Below are 27,579 nucleotides of genomic sequence, written 5' to 3'. Positions count from 1 at the left end.
GTAAAATTTCACACCCAAACCAAATTATTTGATTCATAATACTTATGACTTATTCAATTTATACTAGTTAGCTTAACCATGTATTGGGTTTTGATTATGCCGACTAAAAACTAAAGTGGACCTTGTTAAATTATACCAATTGAATTAGAAAACTTGCCCAATATGACTCTTATTGGAAATAAAATTGGATATGCATTCTAGAAAATGAATCATTGAATTGATTTTTTAGGGAGATGCTCATAAAAATGAAAATTTCTATCAATTATATTCTTTACAAATTTCGAAATTGGTAAATTGGATATGCCTTCTCAATTCTATTTGGCTTTTTTGATTTCATAAAACACAACCTAAACCAAACCTAGACATTCTTTTTTTTTTTTTTTTTTTTAATTTTTTTAAAAAAGCGGGACCTCCATTTATTTATTAATAAACTCTCATTTTTGACAGAGAAATAACGTGATTACAAGATATTTAAAGAGAGGGACAAAAGACAAATCTTTAAAAATCTCCCAAATAACAACACCAACATCCAGCCAAAATAAGTTTACAAAACCAATTCTAGACATTCGATTTATTAATTTCCTAAACTAAATCAAACCAATTTATATTAAAAAAAAAAAAAGACCAATTTCAATTTCATTCGATGTGGTTCCATCGATTTCTTCATTGGTTTTGATTGCCTTGTTACAGCCCTAGATATTTCACAAAAATAGCCTAATTGGGATTTCCAGAACTTATGCTACTACTAAACATGTCAGACATGTTAGAACAATGTAGTACTTGAGCTATGATTGAATAGGCAAATGCATGTGGCATGGGGGGACTGACATTATACCTTCTCAAACTTCTGATATTCATGTAATTGACTGACAGTTTCTGTTAAAACATTACAAACCAGACAGCCAAACCTACCAGCAGTCAAGAAAAACCCACCATAGACTTGCCCTTGAAATTTTTGGACATACCTCTTCAATCGTAAACCAAAAACTTAGACCCCCAATTCATGGGTACGGTAACAAGCTGTGATGAACAAACAGGCCTTAGATAAAGTTCTACAAATTACAAAGGTTTAAATGGATCAGTCCTTGATATCAACCACTCCTTCGGCAGATATTTGGAACCTTGTTTCAGCCTCAGCTAAACAAGGAGAACTTATTACTTTACAAATGCGTTCCTCCCCCCTTCCTTTCCGCAGAGCAAGCCTGTCATAAGAATGGGTAAATATAAGTCTTAAACAATGATATTTTTTCCTTTTTACTGAAGAGTTGGACCCTAGAAAATATTAATAGGGAAAAGAGGATATTGTAGCACAAACAGACCTTGTTGTGGTAGCATGAGCCATAATATTACCACCGATAGGCTTGATTTGGGGCCCAGCAAAAATGGCAGAACCATCCACTTGGGCAACCACTTGGTTTGTAATAACAACAGCTACGCCAAACTGAAATCAAAGAATATAGTTCTTGACTAAAACTGCTGGATTGAAGATCAGTAAATAGCACAAAGCATGAGTTCGTATGGCATTGGAAGAATATGAAAATGGTGGATCTTATATGCATAACATTTTAGTAGCATCAAAGTTGACTCCATTTTCCCCTCTCCAAGAGAGAAATAATTATTACTTATTTGTTGTTTTTAGCTTGCAGATTTGGGTTGCCAACCAACAGGAAGATCTATCCACCCCTAAATAAAAACCAGCTATCCTACCCTTCCCAAAATTAACTTTCAACTCAGAAACACACGCAAAAATCTGTAAAATGGGAAGCACATTTTAAAAACTCATGATTCGGTCTACTGACCATTCAAAAACTCAAGTCTTTTAATTAGACAATAACCACATCTCTACACATTAGGAATGAAGATGCAAGAGTTCACCTCGTCTGCCAATTTTTGAAGACTCCTTAGGAACTTTCCAAGATGCATTTGCCTGGCTGAAAGTTCCCCCCTTCCAGAGAAATCTGTTCTATAGAGTGCAGTAGCACTGTCCACTATCACAAGAGCAAACCTACAAATACAAACTCCATTTAACAATCAGTTCAAGCCTGCAATTTATCAAGCCAAGCAACTTCAAGAAAATGCATGTCAACTAATTCTTTATTCATCAGGGTATGGTGAAAACCAAAAAATTTAAGAACTCTAAAAATGTGCAATTTAAAGCTTGTAATAAGTTTCATGTTAATCGTGGGTTCGAATCCTCTGTAATACAACATATTGCTTAGATACTGTTTATATGGTATTATTCAAAAACTTAGTTTGCACGAAAAGGGAGAAGAAAGCCAGAGCTTGGTTGAATTTTGATTAAGTATCATAAGAGAACTACTAAGTCATTTTCTCTCAAACTCAATTTGCGTAAACATGACATCATTGATGCAGTGAATTTTCACTTGTTTGAAACTACGGGCACACTTATCTGAAGTAAATGGTCTCCAACCCTATTGAACATTGCTAGTTCAAGATAAATTCTGTCTGCAAGTCTTTCAGCTAACTACTAAAGGTATATGTTAAGCATAACTGAGAAAATGCAGGAAAAAAATTGAGAAAAACTAATGTTTCCTTTTTATACTTCTTAGTATAACACACACCAAAGGCAGTGAAGAGAAACAACACCTGGTTTCAACCATCATTGAAGCAGCTTCAAGCAAAAGTCTTGATTGGTGATCAGTGTTATAAGCTCTAGCATAGGCCACATTGTCCAAAACATCAGCTCCATTCAGTCCAAACCTGCAGCATTCAGGAGTTTGCTTTCAGTGAGATCATTGACATGATAAAAAATAGGTCCTCAATGACCATTGAACAATAAAATTTCATGGTAAACACTGCATCATGAGTAACGTAATTAGGTAGTTGTACAACACCTGTCGGCAATCTGTAGAAGTCTCTGTGGCCTGAATGTGCCCTCGGCATCAATGTACATTGCTTTTCCTTCACCGCCCCCTTGATCTAGTGGAAGCTAAAATTTGGAGTACATTAGGAGTTTGCTTTCAAATTAATTTGACATGCAGTGGTAATGAATTATGGATCAGTGTTTGCAATTAGGCCAACTGTTGGCCTAACAAGGCTTACAACTCTTCTTTTGATAATAACAAATAAAGGTAATTTGATATGCTTTCAAGTTGATATGTTTCAGGAATCAAAACTTAGATAGTTCAATGAAAATATGCAAACAAGTGGCTCAAGCTAAATGGTTGTTAAAGCTCAAAGATTGACATATTTAATGAAAGCTTGAAGGATTGAAGCTCAAAGTTTGTTTAAAGCTCAAAGAAATGACTCAAAGCAAAAGAAAAGTATGAAGACTCTAAGAGCTGAAAGATTTAGAGTCATTAAGAGAGTCATGATGTAAGTACTTCATGTAAGACTCGATATAAAATGGTTGAAGCTCTTTAGGACAAATCAAAATCTAAGAAACCATTTCTTAAAGACCTTGAAATATGTTTTTTAAAGTTACAAATTATAAAGGTCTCAAATGGAAAAAATTTTCAAAGTCAAAATCTTAAAAAACCCAAGATTTTGAATGTCAAGCGCCTGCCTAAACCTCCCAAGTGATTGCCCAATTTGTTTTTTTAAGAATTGGCAGACAGAAAGGTGTCAGGCGCCTGCTAGGTACCTGACAGGCGACTGCCAGTGTTCTGGCTTTTAATTTTGAACTGAGACAGGCGCCCGCCATGTCATGCCAGGCGACTACCACTCAAAGAATTTTTTTTTAATTACCAACGGGAAGATTTTTAAATTTGATTCTAGGGCTCCAAATCTTTTGCAAAGTTGACCAAACACTCCAAGTCAACTTGGGGAGCAAGGAAAACTCTATAAATAGCCCCCAAGATATGAACTTTTCATAGACCTAGAAATATATTCAGCAGTCTAAAACTCTCATGTGCTTTCAACTCTCAAAGGCATTCTTGCTAACATCTTACTACACATTCAACTGAGTTCTTGCTAATGCTCACACCAAAATTGTGTCTTCAAAGTCTGAACCTTTCAATCAAAGGAAGATTAATTCGATGATAAAATTTTATTGAGCTTCAATTAATTTATATTGAGTTACTTTGAACTATATAATGTTGATTGGTATACGAACCTACTCTATCTGAAAGTGTTTCTTATACACAAGTTCTCTTTTCTTGTTTCTTGTCTTGTAGAAGATTTAGGGTTGTTGGATCGTTGTTACCAAGCGTAGGGTTTCGTTTGGAGAGGTATATCTACCTGTAAAAGAGGAAATTGTATAAGGTTTGTTCCGCCCGGAAAAGAATAGGTACAGTAGAATCCTTAGGTGATTTGCCCAAGGCGAGGACGTAGGCTGGGGATAAGCCGAACCTCGTAAAAACCTTGGTGTCTTTCTCTTTCCCTTACTCTCTTTTATATTTCAACAAATATATTAACTGCATAGATGATTTAAATTTCCTAATCATAAGAACTACCTGGTTTGGATTTTAAATAAGCTGAAGTTTAATTTATTTTTTGAGACTTGCGAAAACTGAAAGGGAGTAAGTTAATTGATCAATAATTTGCAGAAATCATAAGGGAGTACGTTGATTGGTCAACACCCCAAAACCTATTAACTGAAAGTTTATTTAAAATCTGAAATTTAAAAAGAGTGTGAATGTTATATTGTTTATCATATAGAAAGGCCAAATTCATTCTTCACAAGGCTACATACAACCAAGCTGAGAATTCCCAGAGGAATTATATAGTATATCTTGATTGAACACATTATGGTTGTTTGATTAGTTGATTGAAGTTTTTGTTTAACTTGTGGGGTTGCGGATTGAATAAAAAGACTTAAGCTTTTGTGTGTCAAGAATTCATTGAAAGAATTAAAAGAGGTTAAGAATTTATTTATAAAAAAAAAAGGATTTAAAAGAAATTTTAATAACTCAATTCACCCCCCTTCTTGGGACTACACATTAGTTTTCAATTGGTATTAGAGAGGGGTTATAACAAATCCTAACAAGTAGTTATATAAAGATCTAAATGGCACACCTAAGAGTAGCTCCCTTTGGAAAAGGTCAAACCTCTACTAGACCACCCATCTTTTGTGGTTTAAATTACATATTTTGGAAACAAACGATGAGAATTTATATTCAAACAATGGATTGGAAGGCTTGGAAGGTTGTCACAGATGGTGACTTAATCCCTACCAAATTAGTAGATTGCAAAGAAATTCCTAAGGAAGAAAAAGAGATGACCGAAATAGATCACAAAATGCTACAAGTTAACTCTAGTGCAATAAACGCCCTATATTGTGCACTTGACATTAATGAATTCAATAGAATTATAGCATGTAAAACAACAAAGGAAATTTGAGATAAATTAGAAGTAACCTACGAAGGAACCATAGATGTTAGAGATAGTAGAATAGACATGCTCACAAGTGAGTATGAAGCTTTCAAGATGAACCTGGATGAAACTATAACAAATACGTATACAAGGTTCACACATATTATAAACTCTCTCAATGCTTTAGTAAAAACATATCCAACCTATGAGATGATCCGAAAAATACTTAGAGGACTTCCTCCAATATAGGAACCTAAAGTTACAGCAATTACAGAAGGAAGAAATCTCAAAAACACATCCTTAGATAAACTCATAGGATCCCTTCTCACCTATGAGATGGCCATAAATGAAAGGAGTGGAAAAACTAAAGCATCCAAAAACTATGCTAGCACCTTCCCTAATGCCTATACTCACACTATATGCTACCTATGTAAGACGAAGGGACATATAAAGTTTGAATGTCCATTAAAAAGGAAAGATGTGTAAGTTAAACAAGTTTGGAAAGTAAAAAAAACTTCTCTTGTTAAATCATCCAGACTCAAGAAAATATGGATACCAAGATTAAAGTCTGGTTCATAAATCAAGGACTCCATAGATGTTAGGTATTCCTTTTAGAAATTATGAAAAAAACTTAATCACATCTTCTACAAGGATATTGAACTGGTTGAAATGAAAAGATGAGTTTTAAGAAGCTTACTGATGCTTATCATATTAAAACTAATAAAAATTGTTGGCCTCAATCAATGAATGTATCGTACAAGGCTTAAGTTAGAAAATGTTAAGATTTGAAAAGCAAATTTTGGAGTTCATATGAAATCAAAAGAAGAAAATCTGAAGCAATATGAAAAATATTTTAGCAAAATGAGAAGTAGTTAAGCTGAATGAGAAACACTTAAGAAATATGAGAACAATTTGAGCAAAATTATAGCACAATGCAATAATATGCTCCATGCTTATATGATATGTTGTTATACTTACATGCTTATATGTTATGCTGATATGCTACATGTTGATATCTTGATAGTACCAAAGACATGTAAATGATTTGACTTATATTAATGATTTATGACTCACTATACATTGAAAAATTGAGCATGAAGTTATTGAGCATAATTTTGAAGTATGAATTTTGATATGATATTGATATATGAATATGAAATTAATTCTTGACCATGCATGCTAATGATGGATCACGTGGATAAATTTATTTATCTTGCGCTGCTCCTTATACTAGACTACATATGCTTATTGATAATCTTCTCTATGTTACTAATATCAAAAAGGAGAGAAAGTTGAATTGAAAAATTGGCATCTAAATAATTTGGTATCCATGAGCAATGCATGATGTGACATTAGCATTGATATCTATATTGATATCCATGAATATATCAATTGGTATTTGAGCATGACAGCATAATTATATCTATGAGTATGTTATGACATGATATTAATGATATGACATGATATTGGTATTATTCTTGATATTATTATCCATGCGCACATACATGATATAAATCAATATTTGAAGCATGGGATGATAAATTTAAAAAGCACACTTGGTATTTACATGAATACATAGTTCATTTCACGAATGAAAATCTGAATGTATTAAATTCAAGGGGAGTGTTATGACTTATTGCTTGTATTATGTTTTTTTAATGTTCAATCGGTATCATGAAATAAACAATTGGTATCATGAATTAATGTCAAAGGAGAGATTGTTGCAAGCGATAAATTAATATGCATGATAAATTTTGAGCTAATATGAACCTTCACTAAGATCTATACTTTTGCTTATGGCTGCTCATAGCCTTATTATTTATACGTTTTTATTGATATCTTACTCTTTTTGATTGATGTCAAAAGGGAGAGAAGTTTTGGGCAAAAATTGAGCATGAGCATGATATTGAATATGAGAGTATTTGATCTTGTACTTGAATGATGTGATGAGCGTGATAGTAAAAGAGTTTTTGAAATTGATCTTAATATTGTTAAGTTTGTTAAGATAATGCTTTGGATGGCTATAATATTTTATATTACATTCTCTCATATTGACTATACTTGTTCAGTTTCTTTTTGATTGATGTCAAAATGGGGAGAACGGTTGTGAGAGCAAAAAAGATATAATGCTAAGAAAGCAAAAAAGATATACGGTTATGAAATATAAGGCTAAAAATAAAAAGTAAATAAATTGTTAACATGAATATTATTGATGGTATGATTAGACTACCTTGTTTAACAATTTGAATGAATTGGCAAATCTATATTTGAATGCTGAAACTTTATTACATATGTGTTTATTGTAAAGGGAAGCCTTTTAAGATATCCTCTCTTTTTGCTCCGAATTTGTCATTATCAAAAAGGGGGAAATTGTTGGTCTAACAAGGCTTACGACTCTTATTTTGATGATAACAAATCAAGGTAATTTGATATGCTTTCAAGTTGATATGTTTCAGGAATCTAAACTTAGATAGCTCAATGAAAATATGAAAACAAGTGGCTCAAGCCAAATTGATGTTAAAGCTCAAAGATTGACATATTTTATGAAAGCTTGAACGATTGAAGCTCAAAGTTTGTTTAAAGCTCAAAGAAAGGACTCAAAGCAAAAGAAAAGAATGAAGACTCCAAGAGCTGAAAGATTTAGAGTCATTAAGAGAGTTTTGATGTAAGTACTTCAAGTAAGACTCGATATAAAATGGTTGAAGCTCTTTAAGACATATCAAAATCTAAGAAACCATTTCTTAAAGACTTTGAAATATGTTTTCTAAAGTTATATTATAAAGGTCTCAAATGGAAAAAGTTTTCAAAAGTCAAAATCTTAAAAAAAACAAGTTTTTGAATGTCAAGCACCTGCCCAAACCTCCCAAGCGACTGCCCAATTTGTTTTTTTAAGAACTGACAGACAGAAAGGTGTCAGGCGCCTGCTAGGTGCCTGACAGGCGTTTGCCTGTGTTTTGACAGGCGACTGCCAATGTTCTGACTTTTAATTATGAACTGAGATAGGCGCTTACCATGTCGTGCTAGGTGACTGTCACTCAAAGAATTTTCTTTTTAATTACCAACAGGAAGATTTTTAAATTTGATTCTAGGACTCCAAATCTTTTGCAAAGTTTACCAAACACTCCCAAGTCAACTTGGGGAGCAAGGAAAACTCTATAAATAGCCCCCAAGACATGAACTTTTCATAGACCTAGAAATATATTCAGCAATCTAAAACTCTCACGTGCTTTCAACTCTCAAAGGCATTCTTGCTAACATCTTGCTACATATTCAACTGAGTTCTTGTTGATCCTCACACTGAAATTGTGCCTTCAAAGTTTGAACCTTTCAATCAAAGGAAGATTAATTCGGTGATAAAATTTTATTGAGCTTTAATTAATTTATATTGAATTACTTTGAAGTATATAGTGCTGATTGGTGTACTAACCTACTCTATCTGAACGTGTTTCTTGTACACAAGTTCTCTTTTCTTGTTTCTGGTCTTGTGGACGATTCAGAGCTGTTGGATTGTTGTTACCAAGCATAGGGTTTCGTTTGGAGAGGTATATTTGCCTGTAAAAGAGGGAATTGTGTAAGGTTTGTTCCACCCAGAAAGGAACAGGTATAGTAGAATCCTTAGGTAGTTTGCCTAAGGCGAGAACGTAGGCTAGGGATAAGCCGAACCTCGTAAAAACCTTGGTCTTTTTCTCTTTCCCTTACTCTCTTTTATATTTCAACAAATATATTAACAGCGTTGATGATTTAAATTTCCTAATCATAAGAACTATGTGGTTTGAATTTTAAATAAGCTGAAGTTTAATTTGTTTTTTGGAACTTGCGGAAACCGAAAGGGAGTACGTTGGTTGATCAATAATTTGTGAAAACCATAAGGGAGTACATTGATTGGTCAACACCCCAAAATCTATTAACTGAAGGTTTATTTGAAATCTAAAATTTGGAAAGAGTGTGAATGTTATATTATTTATCATATAGAAAGACCAAATTCATTCTTCACAGGGCTACATACAATCAAGCTGAGAATTGCCAAAGGAATTATATAGTATATCTTGATTGAACACATTGTGGTTGTTTGATTAGTTGATTGAAATTTTTGTTTAACTTGTGTGGTTGCAGATTGAATAAAAAAGACTTAAGTTTTTATGTGTCAAGAATTCATTGAAAGAATTAAAAGAGGTTAAGAATTTATTAAAAAAATAAAAAATAAAAAAATTTAAAAGAAATTTTAATAACCCAATTCACCCACAGGATGCCAATACTCCTTGGTTCCTGTCGTTCTATACTCATTATCTCAATTTTAGTGAAAGAATGCAAACCAGGCTGGATGCTCTTCAAGGGAAGGTCAACACTGTGGAATCCCAATGTTCTTCCATTACTCAGCGTTTGGGCACAATTGAGAAGAACTTGGCCAGCTCCTCAAAAGGTGCAGCACCTATGGATATCAACTCCGCTCCTTCCAATGATGCTGCACCTGAAGAAGATTCTGAGGAACAGGTTGATGACAAAGAAGCATCTAAAGAAGAATCTGAACACACTGCTGATGATGCTACAAATAAAAATGATGATTGATCTTTTGATCTGTTGTTGTTCTAAGATGTTCTTATCTTAGTTTTTGGATGTATTAAACACTGGTCCTATGTTTGTTTTTTTTGTACTGCTAATTGGTACTTTTTCTTCTTGGAGTGTATCTCCAGCATTTCAATTATGCATGTCATGCTCTGGATGGCTATACTACTTTATATTACATTCTCTATTATTGACTATAATTGTTCATTTTTTTATTTTTGATTGATGTCAAAAGGGGGAGAATGGTCGTGAGAGCAAAAGAGATATAATGCTACGAAAGCAAAAGAGATGTACGGTTATAAGATATAAGGCCACAAATAAAAAGTAAATAAATTGTTAACATGAATATTATTGATAGTTTGATTAGACTACCTTGTTTGACAATTTGAATGAACTAGAAAAAGAGATATAATGCTAAGAAAGCAAAAGAGATATACGATTATGAGATATAAAGCCACAAATAAAAAGTAAATAAATTGTTAATATGAATATTATTGATGGTTTGATTAGACTACCTTGTTTGACAATTTGAATGAACTAGCAAATCTATGTTTGAATACTGAAACTTTATTACATATGTGCTTATTGTAAGGGGGAGCCTTTTTAAAGTATCCTCTCTTTTTGCTCCGAATTTGTCATCATCAAAAAAAGGGAGATTGTTGGCCTAACAAGGCCTACGACTCTTATTTTGATGATAACAAATCAAGGTAATTTGATATGCTTTCAAGCTAATATGTTTCAAGAATCAAAACTTAGATAGCTCAATGGAAATATGCAAACAAGTGGCTCAAGCTAAATGGATGTTAAAGCTCAAGATTGACATATTTTATGAATGCTTGAAGGATTGAAGCTCAAAGTTTGTTTAAAGCTCAAAGAAAGGACTCAAAGCAAAAGTGTAAAGACTTCAAGAGCTAAAAGATTTAGAGTCATTACGAGAGTCTTGATGTAAGTACTTCAAGTAAGACTCGATATAAAATGGTTGAAGCTCTTTAGGACAAATCAAAATCTAAGAAACCATTTCTTAAAGGCCTTGAAATATGTTTTCTGAAGTAATAAATTATAAAGGTCTCAAATGGAAAAAATTTTCAAAGTCAAAATCTTTAAAAAACCAAATTTTTGAATGCCAAGCGCCTACCCAAACCTCCCAGGCAACTGCCCAATTTGTTTCTTTTAGAACTGGCAGGGTGCCTGACAGACGCCTGCCTGGTCTTCCCAGGCGCTTGCCTGTGTTTTGACAAGCGACTGCCAGTGTTTTGACTTTTAACTTTGAACTGAGACAAGCACCTACAATGTCGTGCTAGGCGATTGCCAATCGAAGAATTTTTTTTAATTACCAATAGGAAGATTTTTAAATTTGATTTTAGGGCTTCAAATCTTTTGCAAAGTTGACCAAACACTCCAAGTCAACTTGGGGAGCAAGGAAAACTCTATAAATAGCCCCCAAGACATGAACTTTTCATAGACCTAGAAACTTCTTCAATAGTCTAAGACTCTCACATGCTTTCAACTCTCAAAGGCATTTTTGCCAACATCTTGCTACACATTCTACTGAGTTCTTGCTGATTCTCACATCGAAATTGTGCTTTCAAAGTCTAAATCTTTCAATCAAAGGAAGATTAATTCGGTGATAAAATTTTATTGAGCTTCAATTAGTTTATATTGAATTACTTTGAAGTATATAGTGCTAATTAGTGTACTAACCTACTCTATCTGAGGGTGTTTCTTGTACATAATTTCTCTTCTCTTGTTTCTTGTCTTATAGACGATTCAGGGTTGTTGGATCGTTGTTACCAAGCGTAGGGTTTCATTTGGAAAGGTATCCCTAACTGTAAAAAAGGGAAGTGTAAAAGGTTTGTTCCACCCAAAAAGGAACGGGTATAGTGGAATCCTTAGGTGGTTTGCCTAAGGCGAGGACGTAGGCTGAGGATAAGCCGAACCTCGTAAAAACCTTGGTCTCCTCTTTCCCTTACTCTCTTTTATATTTTAGCAAATATATTAACTGCATGGATGATTTAAATTTCCTAATCATAAGAACTACGTGGTTTGGATTTTAAATAGGCTGAAGTTTAATTTATTTTTTGGGACTTACGGAAACCGAAAGGGAGTACGTTGGTTGATCAATAATTTGCGGAAACCATAAGGGAGTACATTGATTGGTCAATACTCCAAAACCTATTAACTGAAAGTTTATTTGAAATCTGAAATTTGGAAAGAGTGTGAATGTTATATTGTTTATCATATAGAAAGACCAAATTCATTCTTCACAGGGCTACATACAACCAAGCTGAGAATTGCCAAAGGAATTATATAGTATATCTTGATTGAACACATTGTGATTGTTTGATTAGTTGATTGAAGTTTTTGTTTAACTTGTGTGGTTGTGGATTGAATAAAAAGACTTAAGTTTTTGTGTGTCAAGAATTCATTGAAAGAATTAAAAGAGGTTAAGAATTTATAAAATAAAATAAAAAGATTTAAAAGAAATTTTAATAACCCAATTCAACCCCCCCCCCCTCTTGGTACTACACCTTGGTTTTCACCAACAATGCAAGTGTCCTGAGCCAATAAGCTAACCCCAGGAGACGTTGGAAAATCAAGAAAAAGTGCAGAAAGCATGCCTGCACTGGTATATGATTTATCATTCCAAATAGTAGAACTATTGTTAATCATAATGACATGTCTATCGAGGAGAGCTGTATTTATTCAAATACAAAACATGCAGTCCTACACATCTACATTCAGAAATATTGAATTAATACAGCGGAGGGTGGGTAGTGAGGAAGTAGTTCTTACTTGGCAAGTGACACACAGGGTGTGACACAGCTGAGTCTTCCCAGAGCGAAACTCACCATATATTTCAGTTATAGATCCCGTTTCAATGCCTCCTGTCAGTTGCCCCCATGTTAAATCACAAGAATTCTAGAAATACACATGAAATTTGGAAAAGCAATTGCTTTTTTTTATACGCCTAAGGCAGTGGTTATTTTTTTTGAGTAGATTCTAGAATTAAAATGTAATTCTTTACCATCACCATTGAAGCTTACCTTCCAAGATCTTGTCAAGTTCTCTAGATCCAGATGTTATCTGAATGATTTCAAGCCTCTGGGCATGTAGTTGGCTGGCACTGGTGAATCCCAAAGGAACTAGTTTGGAGGCTGTCAAGAAAAATAGGACAAACTTAACATCATGACGTCTTTCCCTCTCCAATGTGAGTACAAAGAATGATCAGAATGAAGAGGGAGAAAACAAAAAATAGGAGGGGAAAGACATGCCTGCTTCAATGATCTTATCAACTTTAGCTTCACTGATTCCCTTTATTTGCAGAATATCTTTTCTTGGAGTGTACACAATAGATTCAACAGTGCAGAGACCCGCATCTTTAAGCTTCTTTGTGTCAATGGAAGCAATACCCGATGCCTGATAAGATGGGGATAGAAGATTTTACATAAGGATGTGCTATCGTAATTGTGAAAGTGTCCAAACAAGATCAAGATCATATATCAAGCGAACCAATTTTTACTTTGACAAGAAAAAATAACACAAGCGGCACCTGAATTTGTTTGACACTGTTGCAATACCTTTGATCCTTAATGATATCTTATCTAGGGGACCCTATGGTTTCTCACCCTTTTTTTTTCTCTGCTATAGTTCATGAAGAATATAAATTTGTTTGAACTAAAGGAAAAATTTAGGAGCACAAGATGACATGAAAGATGGACTGTAGGGTCCAGCATAGCTTCGTTTGAGAAGCAAAAACGATTGCTAAATACTCTGATGAAAGAAAACATAGTTCAACAAAAGTATGCAAGACTCAAACCCGGAAAAAGGGGGAAAAACGCAAAACCATTTCAAGGACTGAATCTTCAGCAAGAAATGATCCATGAACTCACCCGGGTACGTTCCCCAGACGAAGATACACGCATTAATCGCATATAAAGATACATTCTCCCAGGGACAAAAGAACACATTGCAGAACAAAAGCAAGCGAGAGTTTAAACGGAAAAAGATGCAAAACCATGAAATAGATCATTAAACCGTCTGGGTATGCGGCTAAAGATGCGTTCTAAGGAAGAGTACAAAAGTGTTATATAGAGACGCGTTCTTCCGAGCCCCAAGGAACCCATTGCCGAACGAAAGAGTTTAGCTACGTAAAAAAATATGCAGAACCATTTCAAAGAACGAAGCATATGGAAGAGTAGAAGGAATTTGAATGAATCAAGCCCTTCTCAGACATTAGGCAAAGACACCATATCAGGGAAGAAGACTTTAATCCTGTGTGTCGGATTTTACAGTAACCCATTAACCCATCTGGGCATGCCGCTAATTAAAAAAAATCTGAGCTTTGTTCGTTCAACAATAGTATAGATCAGAGTTGAGAGACGATGGAGGGCACCTATTGGTGGGCTAATTAGCAATTACCTGAAGTTGGTCAACGGGGAAGGGGCCATGCTGCACCTCCTCGGGTTCTTCATGTACTTGACCCATCTTAGGGTTTCTCTGCTGCTCCATGCCAGCCGCTGCTATCCAAAAGTCTGGACTCTGGAGAGAGAGAGAGAGAGAGAACTGAGAAGATGAATTTGAAACGCGTCGCAGAGGCGCCAAAACCCGAAGGGTTGGGGGGAGCCTGCGATGAGAGTTTATACGGCGGGACAAAAATTAAAAGAAATAAAGAAAACCCCCAAATTCCAAACTCAGCGGTAGCCCGCCCAGACGGAATTTGATATCATAAATAAGATCCCATCCCAATCGAACCGCTGCAAAATGGGCTCGCTGTGTAAAATTGGACTGGTTCTTAGATTAAACCCAATTGGGCTTTGGGGAAAGTGTGGCCTAAGGCTAACTCAAATTTGGCCTATTGAATTTATTTTGAGCCAAGCCCAATTAGGCTTCATGGGTTGTTGGGCTCGGTTAGACTAATGAGCCAACCACTGGGCTTAGGTTAAGCCCAATTGGATTGGTTGACTTTAAATTGATCTTGGGCCTCGGGTGATGGACTTGACGATTGGACTAAGGGCAGTAGACTTGGGATCTAAGTCGAGCTAACCTGGGTTTTGGGTATTCGGATTGGACGAAAAATTATTAGACTTTTCCTTTTAGATTAAGTTGAATTCTGTTTTAAAATTCTGCTTACATTCAAATTACACAATTTTGAGCTTAAAATTTTGCAATTTTAATTATCCAATAAATTGAAACAGAACTAAACGAAATTTAAAGAGTCAACCTCTGTCTTCTGTCTCTTCCAATCTTCAAGCCCGCTGTTTTAAATCTCCACTACCAATTGCCTTTACTGCTTCTTCTGCCCTTTAGCCTTTTGCTTCTCTCCTTCAAACCTCAACCTCTCCCAATATTTCTCTCTCAAATTTGCTCCTTACTCCTTCTTTGTAAGCAATTCTCTCTCTTTTTTCCCTCCTCAATTTGTCTCACCAAATTCTCTTTCTGATTTTCCTTTGCCTCCACCCCTTCTGAAGTTCACTATTTATAGGCCTGAGGGAACAACTCAATTAGCTCTGATTTGATCAATTAGTATTTAACTAATCAATCAAATTTAAATTGAATTAAATAATTTACGTCTGCATTGAAATTTGATTTCCCTCACATGTTAACTGTGCAATTTTCCGCATGTTTAATTTTCATTTTCTTTTGTGCTTGCAAGTTTAAAGGTGAAGATGTTGGACCACCTGATTTTGCTTCATTTATTTTTTTTTTTTCATTTTCTATTTTATTTTTATTTTTAATGTATTCAATTTTTATTATTTTTTTTCATGTATTCAATTTTTTTCTTCCTTTTTTCCTTGTATTTTCTCATTTTATTATATTAATGGATATTTACTCAATTATGCATAATAACCCAAATTATTTTATATAAGCTCTGGATAAAATGGGGTGTCTATAGTTGTCACTCTTTATAAGTTTGTTACTTAGAATAACAAGAAGACATGTCTTTTGGCCTCCTATAGTAGCAAATCTATAAATATAGGAGACATAAGTTTTGGATTGGACATTATATAGAAAAATCTTGATAAAAAATAAAATTTGGATTTACAAAGGTGCATGGAATCTAGGTCAATTCAACAAGCTTACAGAGTAAGGTGTAAATTGTCCTAATTTGTGATCATTACCATGGATTTGGAAACTTTGCCACATGCTATTAAGGTAGATAACCCATCATCATTTGAAAATGACTGCTCATATTTGGGAACTAATGTTACATGCCTTTGAGATAGCCCCAAACAACTTAGAAGCGATTGTTCAGATTTGAGAACTAATGTTACATGTAACGACCTGAAAAATTCATACCATTTTCTTTTTTAAATATAGACTGTAAATTACCTTACTCTGATACCCCTGTAATGACTACTAAAATACACCTATGTAGCGAAAAACATAAAACTGTACAACCATATACACAATACCAGAATTCAGTATCTCTCCAAAATATACATACATAATTACACATTATCCCAATATCTTACTCCTGAATGCTACTAAAAAATACAACCCCCTGATAACACTTACCCTACAGACAGGGTAGGGTAGTGTAGACGACCTCTGTACTTGCGAGCCTGATCTACTCGTCTAACTGGATCATCTAAAAAATGTTAATTTACTGGGGATGAGACAACGCTTAGTAAGAAGAAATATGTTAGTACCAGTGTGTGGCAACTGAGTTTACATAAATAATTTACTGATAAATAACTGAACTAAAATACTATGTAAAATATAATACTGTGTAACTCACACCTATGTGGCTTAAAATGCATCTGTAATATCTGAATTTTCTATTTAATCATACTACTAGTACTATAATATATATGTTGTTATTCTGTAAATCTGTATATATATAACTACCCTGGAAATCTATATGTCATGATTTAATCCCTTATGACAGGGTTGTGCGGCCCATAAGCGGGACTTAACTCTGGCTGGCCTATTAAGATAAGTCAACTGATACTTTATCAATCCTCAGTACGGCCTTACTGTAATCCCTCCAAAGGCTCGATATCGGCTCTCCCTCGTCAAATCGGCCACCTCTACCCAGAATACTGGGGAGCTTGCAATCCCTCAAAGGCACGGTTGACAGAAATGCACACACTATCTGAGATATGTGATTGCACTATGATATGAAATAACTATGGTACTGTGCTCTGCTGACTGAATTTGATTGAAATAATTAATCTGACTGAAATATTTCATCAAGGTTTGATACTATATAATACTAATATATAATTATCTTACTGTTTCATCATGATTCCAAAATAACCTTAATACTATAAATCTGATCTGTAAATACTGTAATATATGACTAAAATAACTGTATATCTGATCTGTATTATCTAACTGAATAAACTGTAATATTTGAGTGTTATGGTTTTATAATTATAGAAATCATGGTATTCTATAACTACTGTAAAATATATGCCTGTAAAATATCTATTTGTATAATATCTATCAGTAAAATATCGGTCTGTAAAATATTTGTCTATATAATATCTGTCTGTATATATACAATGTAATTTATAATTCTGTAAAATTCGGTAAAACATATTTCTATGCCAAAAATACTGTAAATCATGGTATTCTGAAAAAACTATATAAACTCAGTACTGAACAAAATATCTACTTAGACCACACAATTAATAAAACTCATGTTCTGAAATCTGTAAAACTGTATAATTGATACCTTGTATCTTAATAAACAAATACTATAATATACTAATAAAATTCCTGAATTTACTAGTACAACATATTTCCCTTACCTGACAAAATAGGCTTGTCTACTAATCCTAACTCAAGCCCCTAACATTCATAATTCCATAATCTTAAAAATATCATACATACATATATATATATATATATATATATATATATATATATATATATATATTCCTATCAAATAACTGAATTCCCTAGAATAAATTTTCATACTCATATTTCTTGAATTGTAAATTATTCATTATCTTACCTGGATTCCTAGGAAAACCCACTAGGTTCCCTAACCTGCCTGTAGTAAAAGTCTCAAAACCCTGAATTTACAACACCCACATAAATCATCCTAAACACCAGTATGACAACATCTACTACTAAATCTAGGTTCAGAAAAACCTACAAACCAAATAACCCTTAAATAATCCATTTACCCTGATTTTGGGATGGTTCCCAAACTTCTCAAATTGAAATTATGCTCTGGCTAAGTTATAGAGAATCTCCCTAGGATCATTGTGGTAGCTTTTAATCGTCGAACCGAGGAGAAATAGGGTCGGAAATCTAGAGAGAAGTGAGATAAACCAAAATCTAGGGAGAGAGAGAGAGAGAGAAAATTAGCTGAATTTTTGCCCAAAATCCAATTTTGCGTATATATATATGTAACGCCCTAACCTGGGTTTGCCAGGGAGCACTGTGTCTCTCCTCCTCCACCTGGACCAGATAACAGGGGGCCGGTCTTATTGGACTAATGACTGGCCCCACAGATCAACACGTGTCATTTTTAGAGTGTTTTGTCCCCACTCACACACTTCCTGATAAAACTTCTCAGGAGGTCACCCATCCCAATATTGCTCCAAGTCAAGCACCCTTAAATGTGAAGTTCTTATGGGAAAACTCCTGAAAAGAAAGGTTTACCTTGTTGATATGGGTAGTAACATCTAGTCTTTTAAGCCATTCATCCATGGGGTATTACATTCTCCCCCACTTATAGAACACAACGTCCTCGTTGCGAACCCACATTTCCAAACCCAGGCAATGTGAATCTCATCACACTTTCGGCTGGGTGTTGGCTCTGATACTATTTGTAACGCCCCAACCTGGGTTTGCCAGGGAGCACTGCGTCTCTCTTCCTCCACCTGGACCAGATAACAAGGGGCCGGTCTTATTGGATTAATGACTGGCCCCACAGATCAACACGTGTCTTTTTCAGTGTGTTTTGTCCCCACTCACACACTTCCTGAGAAAACTTCTCAGGAGGTCACCCATCCCAATATTGCTCCAAGCCAAACACGCTTAACTGTGGAGTTCTTATGGGAAAGCTCCCGAAAAGAAATGTTCACCTTGTTGATATGGATAGTAACATCTAGTCTTTTAAGTCTTTCATCAATGAGGTATTACAATATATATATATATATATATATATATATATATATAGATTGCTGCCACGTGGCTTCGTCGACAAGACACATGGAGTCGTCAATGAGTCAAGGAAGGAAGTTCATCGACGAGGATAATGAGTTTGTCGAAAAACCAACTGGTTTGCATGTCCCCCTCTCAGTATCTCTTTATCGATGAGGCACTGAACCTCGTCCACAAACCGTATAAGGGAGTTCGTCGACGAACCCTGCTTTACCTCCTTTATTATTTACCCTCACTTATGACGGAAGAATACCGTGGTTACAACTAGGGTTCTGGGAGATTACAAATATATACATAAAAATAAAATTCTCCCAAAAAACAAAACACTACCTATCCTATAGCCTAATATACAACTTGTACATACTTCATTTTGCTCTACATAAAATTAAACCCAAACTACATAAACTAAATTTACTTTACCTGAATTGCTATTGTTCTTTCTGTCTAAAACCGGTCCCCATTGAATAGTTGTGGGTATCTCTATCGTATTTCTTCCTTTAACTCCCACGAGGCCTCTTCTACTGCATGATTCCTCCACAAGACTTTTACTAATGGAATTCTTTTAGTACGCAATTCATGTTCTTTTTTGTCTAGAATTTGCACTAGTGTTTCCTCGTATGCTAGTGTGTCTTTAAGCTCTATCTCCTTGTAGTTGATTATGTGAGAGGGATCTGGGACGTATTTCCTTAACATAGAAACATAAAATACGTCGTGGTTTTAGATAAAACTGGTGGTAGAGCCAGCCTGTAGGCCACTTGACCCACTCTTTCAAGTATCTTGAATGGGTCAATGAATCTAGAGCTCAGCTTACCCTTACTCCCAAACCTTATAGCCCCTCTCAGTGGTTCTACTTTAAAAAACACCTGATCTTCCACATTAAAGTCCAATTCCCGATGACGAGTATCTGCGTAGCTTTTTTGTCAACTCTGAACTGTACTGATTATATCTTTAATTAGTCGGACTTTATCGTATGCCTACTACACTAACTTTGGTCCCAAAACTTGCCTCTCACCCATTTCATCTCAGTATAGTAGAGAATGACACCTCCTACCATACAATGTCTCGTAAGGTGTCATCCCAATACTGGCCTGATAGCTATTATTATATGCGAACTCAACTAGTGACATATACTAGGTCCAACTACCCCCAAAATCTAGCACGCACGCTTGTAGCATGTCCTCAAGTATCTGGATTGTCCTCTCTGTCTGGCCATCATTTTGAGGATGAAAAACCATATTAAATGATAATTGAGACCCCAAAGCTTCCTGTAAGCTTCTCCAAAACGGTAATGTAAAACATGGGTTTTGGTTTGAACTATGGATACTGGCACTCCATGTGGTCTAACTATCTCCTGAATGTATATCTCTACAAGTCTATTCATAGGGTAGCTGACTTTAATAGGTAGGAAGTGGATAGTCTTCATCAACCGGTTTACAATCACCTAGATAGCATTCTGGCTATGCAGCGCTGGTGGCAAAACTGTGACAAAATCCATAGATATATGGTCTCACTTCCACTAGGGGATGTGGAGTGGTTGTAACTGTCCTACTGGTCTCTGGTGCTCAGCCTTTTCCTATTGGCACATCAAACACTGCTCCACAAATTTCGCTGTTTCTCTCTTCATGCCGTTCCATCAGAAAGATTCCTGAAGATCTCGATACATTTTAGTACTGTCAGGATGAACTGTGTATAAGGATCTATGTGCCTCCTCTAAGATAGCTCTCCTAATCTTAGCATCTACAGGAATGCACAGTCTGGTACAAAACCATAGGACTCCATCATCTATTATACTGAACTCCTCCGTCTGATCGTCCTACACTTTCTCTATCAACTTTACCAACTCTTCGTCATTTGTTTGAGCAACTTTTATTCTCTCCTGTAAAGTAGGTTGCATCACCAGGTTGGCAATGAATTACTGGTGACCTTCCTCTACTAGCTGCACACCTAACCTCTTCAGATTCATCTATATCGGATGTTGAATCTCGACTACTGACATCACTGTTCCTACTACTTTCCAGCTCAGTGCATCAGCCACCACATTTGCTTTTCTTGGGTAGTAGCTAATGGTGTAATCATAATCCTTAATGAGATCTAGCCATCTCCTTTTCCTCATATTCAAATCTTTTTAGGTGAAGAAATACTTTAAACTTTTATGATCAGTGAAGATCTCGTATTTCCCACTATAAAGATAGTGCCTCCAGATATTCAAAGCATACACCACTACGTCTAACTCTAGATCATGCACAGGGTAGTTCTTTTCATACTCCTTAAGCTATCGAGATGCATAGGCAATAACTCTTCCATGATGCATTAACACACATCCAAGTCCCTTCAAAGATGCATCACTATATATAACAAATCCATCCTCCCCTGATGGAATAGACAGTACTGGTGTAGTGACCAACCACCGTTTTAACTCCTAGAAGCTCTGCTCATAATCATCGATCCATTCAAACCTTACATTCTTCCTCGTGACTCGTGTCAGTGGACCCAATAATCTAAAAAAATCATTTACAAAGCGTCGGTAGTAGCTTGTAAGACATAGAAAACTTCTGATCTCCTAAATATTTCCCGGTCTCACCCAATTCACCACTGCCTCTATTTTACTTGGATCAACTGATATTCCATCCCCAGAGATCACATGCCCGAGGAAAGTAACTTGCCTCAACCATAATTCACATTTCTTGAATTTAGCGTATAACTGCTTCTCCCTTAACACCTGTAAAACTAGCCTCAGATGATCCTTATGTTCCTCAAAACTCTTTGAATAGACTAGTATATCATCAATAAATACAATAACAAATTGGTCCAAATACTGATGGAACACCCGGTTCATTAAATCCATAAACACTGCCGGTGTATTAGTCAATCCGAGTGGCATCACCAAAAACTCGTAATGCCCATATCTGGTTCGAAAAGCTGTCTTTGAAATATCCTCTGCTCTAACTCTCACCTGGTGATATCTCGACCGAAGATCTATCTTGGAGTAGACCTGGGTCCCCTAGAGCTAATCAAATAAATCGTCAATTCTGGGAAGAGGATATTTATTCTTGACTTTCAATTTATTTATTTCTCTATAATTTATGCACATCCTCATGGTCTCGTATTTCTTTTTCACGAACAGAACTAGTGCTCCCTAAGGCGATATACTAGGCTTGATGAATCCTTTATCCGGAAACTTTTGCAACCGATCTTTCAATTTTTTCAATTCGACTGGAGCCATATGGTACGGTGCTTTAGATATCGGTGTCGACCCTGGTAATAGATCTACAGTAAACTCAATCTCTCGATATGGTGGTAAGCCAGGTAATTCTTCTTCTGGAAAAACATTTGGAAATTCTCTAATTACTGGAATATCAGTCTGTTTCAGTTCTTCCCTTGGCAACTCCTTTATGTAAGCAATATACCACTGGCAACCACCCTAAAATAGTCTCCTCACCTGAATGACTGACACTAACTGTGGTGAGGCAACCATCCGTGAAGTGAAAAGTGTTGTACGAGGAGTGTTGTAACGGGTATCTCCGCCCGAGTGAAGAGTGTTGTACGAGGTAGCTCTGCCTTGGTTGAAGGAGGCAATAGTGGAAATTCTCAAATGATTGTCTTGAGGCAAGGATGTAGGCAGGAATTGCTGAATCTTGTAAAAATTGATGTGTTTGTTTTTCTTTATCGTTTCTCTCATTTATATATATATATATATATATATATATATATATATATATATATATTATAATATTTACGTATCCAAAATTTCTCCTACAATCATGCCACAAATCAACCCTACAATCAAGCCTACAATCATGCCAACACTCCCCCTTAAGTTGGTGCATATATATCTCTAATGCTCAACTTGCCAAGTGAGTTGTAGAAGCTCTTGTTGAACACAACTTTTGTAAGTATATCTGCCAACTGCTCTTCGAACTTAATGAATGGAAATCAAATTATCTTGGCCTCAAGATTTTGTTTGATGAAGTGTTGATCTACTTCCACATGTTTGGTCCAATCATGTTGAACTGGATTATGAGAAATGTCAATAGCAGCCTTTTTATCACAGAATAATTCCATGTCATAGTTTGGGGCAAATCCAATTTCAGTTAATAGTATTAGAAGCCAGAGAAGCTCACACAAGCCCTTAGCCATCCCATGAAACTCAGCTTCGGCACTTGATAATGCTACCACCTTTTGCTTCTTGCTTCTCCATGTAACCAGGTTCCCTCTTACAAATATAAAATAGCCTGAGGTGGATTTTCCATCTGAAATATTTCCTGCCCAGTCAACATCTGTATAACCTTCAACCCTCAAGTGGTTATGTTTTGAGAACATAAGTCTTTTTTTCCATGGGAAGACTTTAGGTATCAAAGAATTTGAATCACCACATTGATATGATCTTCACTTGGACAATGCATGAATTGGCTTACTACACCTACTGCATAGGCGATGTCAGGCCATGTATGGGATAGATAAATAAGTTTCCCAATCATTCTCTGCTACCTTCCTTTGTCTGTTGGCACTTGGTCTGGGTATTCTCCAAGCTTGTGATTTCTGGATTATTGTGTATCTGCATGCTTACAATCTAGTAACCTAACTTTTGATAGTAAATCTAGGATATATTTTCGTTGGAAAAGAAATATGCCTTGCTTAGACCTAGCAACTTCAATTCCCAGAAAATATTTGAGCCCTCCTAGATTTTTCATCTCAAACTCTGTCGCCAATTGCTCTTGAAGCTTGTTATTTCTTCTGGATCATCTCCTGTAATGATCATATCATCTACATAGATTATTAACATTGTTACCTTGCCCAATTGATGCTTCAGGAAGAGTGTATGGTCTGAGTTGCTTTGTTGAAACCCATATTTCTTCATTGCCAAGCTAAATCGCCCAAACCATGCTCTTGGTGATTGCTTTAGTCCATACAGTGCGCGTTGTAATTTACACACAACCTTAGTTGTTAAGGTTTTCGTATAGCCTGGTGGAATATCCATATACACTTCCTCCTCAAGATCATCGGGAAGAAAGGCATTCTTTACATCAAACTGGTGCAGTGGCCAATCAAGATTTGCTACTAGAGATAACAAGACTCTAACTGTATTCAACTTAGTTACTGGTGAGAACATTTCTTGATAGTCCACGTCATATGTTTGTGTATAGCCCTTTGCCACCAGTCTTGCTTTATATCGTTTGATAGATCCATCTCCTTTGTGTTTTATGGAGAACACCCATTTGCACCCCACCGTCATTTTTCCTTTAGGCAACGACACAAGGGCCCATGTTTTGTTCTTTAGTAATGCATCCATGTTGGCAATCAGATACCTTGACATTTGTTCCTCAACTTCTGGAGAGTACCTATTTAGTGGGTTTCCACAATTATGCCTGGAAGGTAAGATATAACTAGCAGAGATATCCATATCATTATTAGTTGGAAGTGTAATGGGAGAGTTTACCTCAAGGATATTCTCAGGAGATGGCTCTTCAGGTACTGAGTTGTGGGGGGATTCTTGTTCAGCTTTAGGTGGGGTTGATGTAGATGTTGCTCTTAGAGTTATGCCATCCTCGAGAGGTTCATCTGGAGTTTTATCAGGTTCCCCACTGACTACCATATTTATGTCATCAAACCCTAACCAGTCAAATCTTGACCAATTCTGCTCTTCAATTTGGATTTGCCCCTAAAGAGAAGAATTGGATATCGAGGGAGAGTAGAATATTCATATTCTAGGAACGTTACAAGAGCCGACGGTGAAGTTTCCGAAGCAAAAAATCGAAGGATCCAAGTAAATTAGACGAGTTATTAGGAATACGTCGTCGCTGGAGAAGGAGAGTCGTCGTCGCTGAAGGGGGAAGGGCGGTGTCACCGGAGAAGAAAGGTTGTCGTCACTGGAGAAGGAAACTAGAAAATCGTCAAGAGCCACGGATCTACGACTCTAATACCATGACAGAAAATGGGAAATAAAATTCTGTATATTTCTTATTCAATTCGCCCCTTTTGAATTTCACCAAAACTAACAACTATATCTAACCACATCATTAAATAATGTAATTTAATATATAAAATTAAAGTTCATATTTGCTATGAACTTGATTTTATGTAGATCCTATTTTTGAAAAAATACCCGATGCTATGCACGGGGTCTCCACTGGTAGTCTAGTATGTGGAAGCAGCCAAAGCCACCTTGATAACCTATAAACACATATTTTTTACTTTAAGATTCAAAAAAAACTTTCTAACTTCCCATAGTCAAATTAAAAATAGGAGGCACACATAAAATATTTGACAATATCCAATACCTACACTAATATCATTAGACAATTAATGAATGTCTTTATGTTTATATAAAAGATATATTATTTCTATGACAACAAACACAATAATCTCTTTTTTCTAAATCTTCATTCACATTTCACTTTTCTATCATGTCGATAAAATGACGTTGTTATTATGAGAAAACTTGAGTTTCATATGATAGTAAACCAAATATTATTTCTATTAAGGCAATGTCCTTTTTGTAACTCCTAGAGCAACACTTATTATTATTTCTTAAAAAAATTTCATGTATTTAAATATAATATTTTGTCTTAATCAATTTCAGCTTTTTAATTGATAAATATTAAAATTTAATAAGTTACTAAATCAAGGGTTAAAATTTAAAATTTTAAAAAAATTTATAAAAACAATTATATAAATATTTTAAAATTTTAAGATGACAAAAGGAATCAAAATCAAATCATTGGATTTTATTCGAATTCTATTGCGCGCAGGCCTAGCCGATAACGTGACACATATAAATGTCAGAAAAATTTTTTTTATTTCATTAGCTAAGTTTCTCTTAAACAATTGTTAAATTGCCAGTACGTCAATCTTTTGATTTTTTGTGTCTAATGTCAATGTTCCATATGTAACTAAGCTCGTAGAGCTCACTTTGCGCCCTGTTTTGTCTCTAAAATTTTTTTGAAAATTAAAATCTAGTTACATTCAATTTAGACTTTCGATAGCGTGGAAAAAGGACAAAAATTTGGATACTCTTTGAAACTCGAGAACTCTTTTTTTTTTCCTTTGAGTTTTGTTATTCAACAAAGAAAAATCATCATAAGATTCACTATTTTGTAATTTGATGTCAACTAATTTCTAATGAAATTTTAGGTTCTTTGCTAAAAAAAATTATATAAATTAATTAATTTTTTAATTCATAACATTTTTAGCTAAAAAATAAAAAATTGAAGAAAATTTTAACTCCATTTACTTGTGAAAATATGTTTATTTTCTATTTTAATTTTTTAACTGATTATAAAATATGACACATGTTTTCAATTTTCTAAATTTGTATAGAAAAGTTGAAAACATATATATATATATATATATATATATATATATATATATATATGAAAATATAGTATAAAATAGTAGTGGTTTTTTTTTTCAAGATCAATATTAATTTAAATCCAAATTTAAAAATCAATGATACCAAATATCATTTTTTATAATTTTTATAAAATTAAAAAAATAAGATATAATTTTTGTAATCATTTTGAAATACAAAAATAAAAATAGAAAGATATTTTTGTACAACTAAACAAGCTATTTATTTTCTACCTTTTTAATGCAAATCTTAAAAAATTCAAAAATTAATTGAAATGTTAAAAAACTAGAAATGAAAAATTAAAAATATTTTCCATGACTAAAGGATCCTATATGTTTCGATAGTTTTTTCTACGACGAAGAGGTTTAAAAAAAAAAAAAAAGAGCTAATTATTATTTAGTTCGACATGTTTGAATAAGATTTGGAGACTTAGATATATAACTTTATTGGCTTGAACCAAAGATAACGAAAAATTATATTAATTTTACCCAACTTTTAATATAATAAGTTGTATATTCCAAGTGGAAAAAAATATACAAAGTTATTATTATTATTATTATTATTATTATTATTATTATTATTATTTTATGCACTCGTCCAATTGGGAGAGTTTTTTTTAATACATATATATATCCTTTCAAGACTTGCAAAAAATTTTTTTAATTTTTTTTTTCATGTAATACCTCTTTATAGATGCTAGCACTATTACAATGAGCTCACTTATAATAATAATTACAAGACTTTTGTGATTTTCCTACTCAAATGAATGTCAAGACATAGATTAATTAATAGCCTAACTTTGTCTTAAACTATATTAAATTTACACCATTTTCCAACTCTGACGATATGATTTAGGAAATAAGTATTTTAAACTTTGAAAGTAAACCAAAAGTCACTTTCATCTTTGCTAAATTGTTTTTACCATATGATTGTGACTCAAAGAAATGACTATGGGAGTCTCTTTTAATCATTGGTAGGTAGGGATGAATATATATAATGTATAGGTTGGCTTTTAAAGAGACTATAATTTAGTAAGGGGAATGTGTAACAAGAGGGAATTAAGAAGGGCAATGGAAGCCTTGTAAGCTATACAATAAAAGGAGAAATTATAATTTCCTAATAGAAGTTGTACATAACTCCATAATTAGTGGGGCCCTTAACTCCAAGGTATTTGTTTATGCTTAGAAAATATCACTTAAGAGTGATCTTATTTGGAATTTGCAAGTTTATTTTAATGTTACATTATCAAAGTTAATTAATTAATTCAGATG

At 34.5% G+C, this 27,579-nt stretch overlaps 1 protein-coding gene across 1 annotated transcript; it reads right to left on the bottom strand.

Annotated features, from left to right (window-relative positions):
* Positions 1–832: 832 nt before the first annotated feature.
* On the bottom strand, positions 833–14,600 carry LOC131166770 (DNA repair protein RAD51 homolog). Its single transcript, XM_058125341.1, has 9 exons — positions 14,257–14,600; positions 13,110–13,254; positions 12,882–12,992; positions 12,631–12,722; positions 2,856–2,950; positions 2,608–2,721; positions 1,876–2,005; positions 1,320–1,441; positions 833–1,202 (listed from the first exon to the last, which is right to left on the bottom strand). Exons 1-9 carry the CDS (start codon positions 14,344–14,346, stop codon positions 1,079–1,081), a joined length of 1,023 nt encoding a protein of 340 aa, XP_057981324.1. The 5' UTR covers positions 14,347–14,600; the 3' UTR covers positions 833–1,078.
* Between the last annotated feature and the right edge of the window lie 12,979 nt (positions 14,601–27,579).

This window comes from Malania oleifera, chromosome 10 (assembly GCF_029873635.1).
Source record: "Malania oleifera isolate guangnan ecotype guangnan chromosome 10, ASM2987363v1, whole genome shotgun sequence".
Classification (NCBI taxonomy): Eukaryota; Viridiplantae; Streptophyta; class Magnoliopsida; order Santalales; family Ximeniaceae; genus Malania; species Malania oleifera.
The sequence above is the reverse complement of the archived record's forward strand: the minus strand, read 5'-3'. Positions and strand labels throughout refer to the sequence as shown.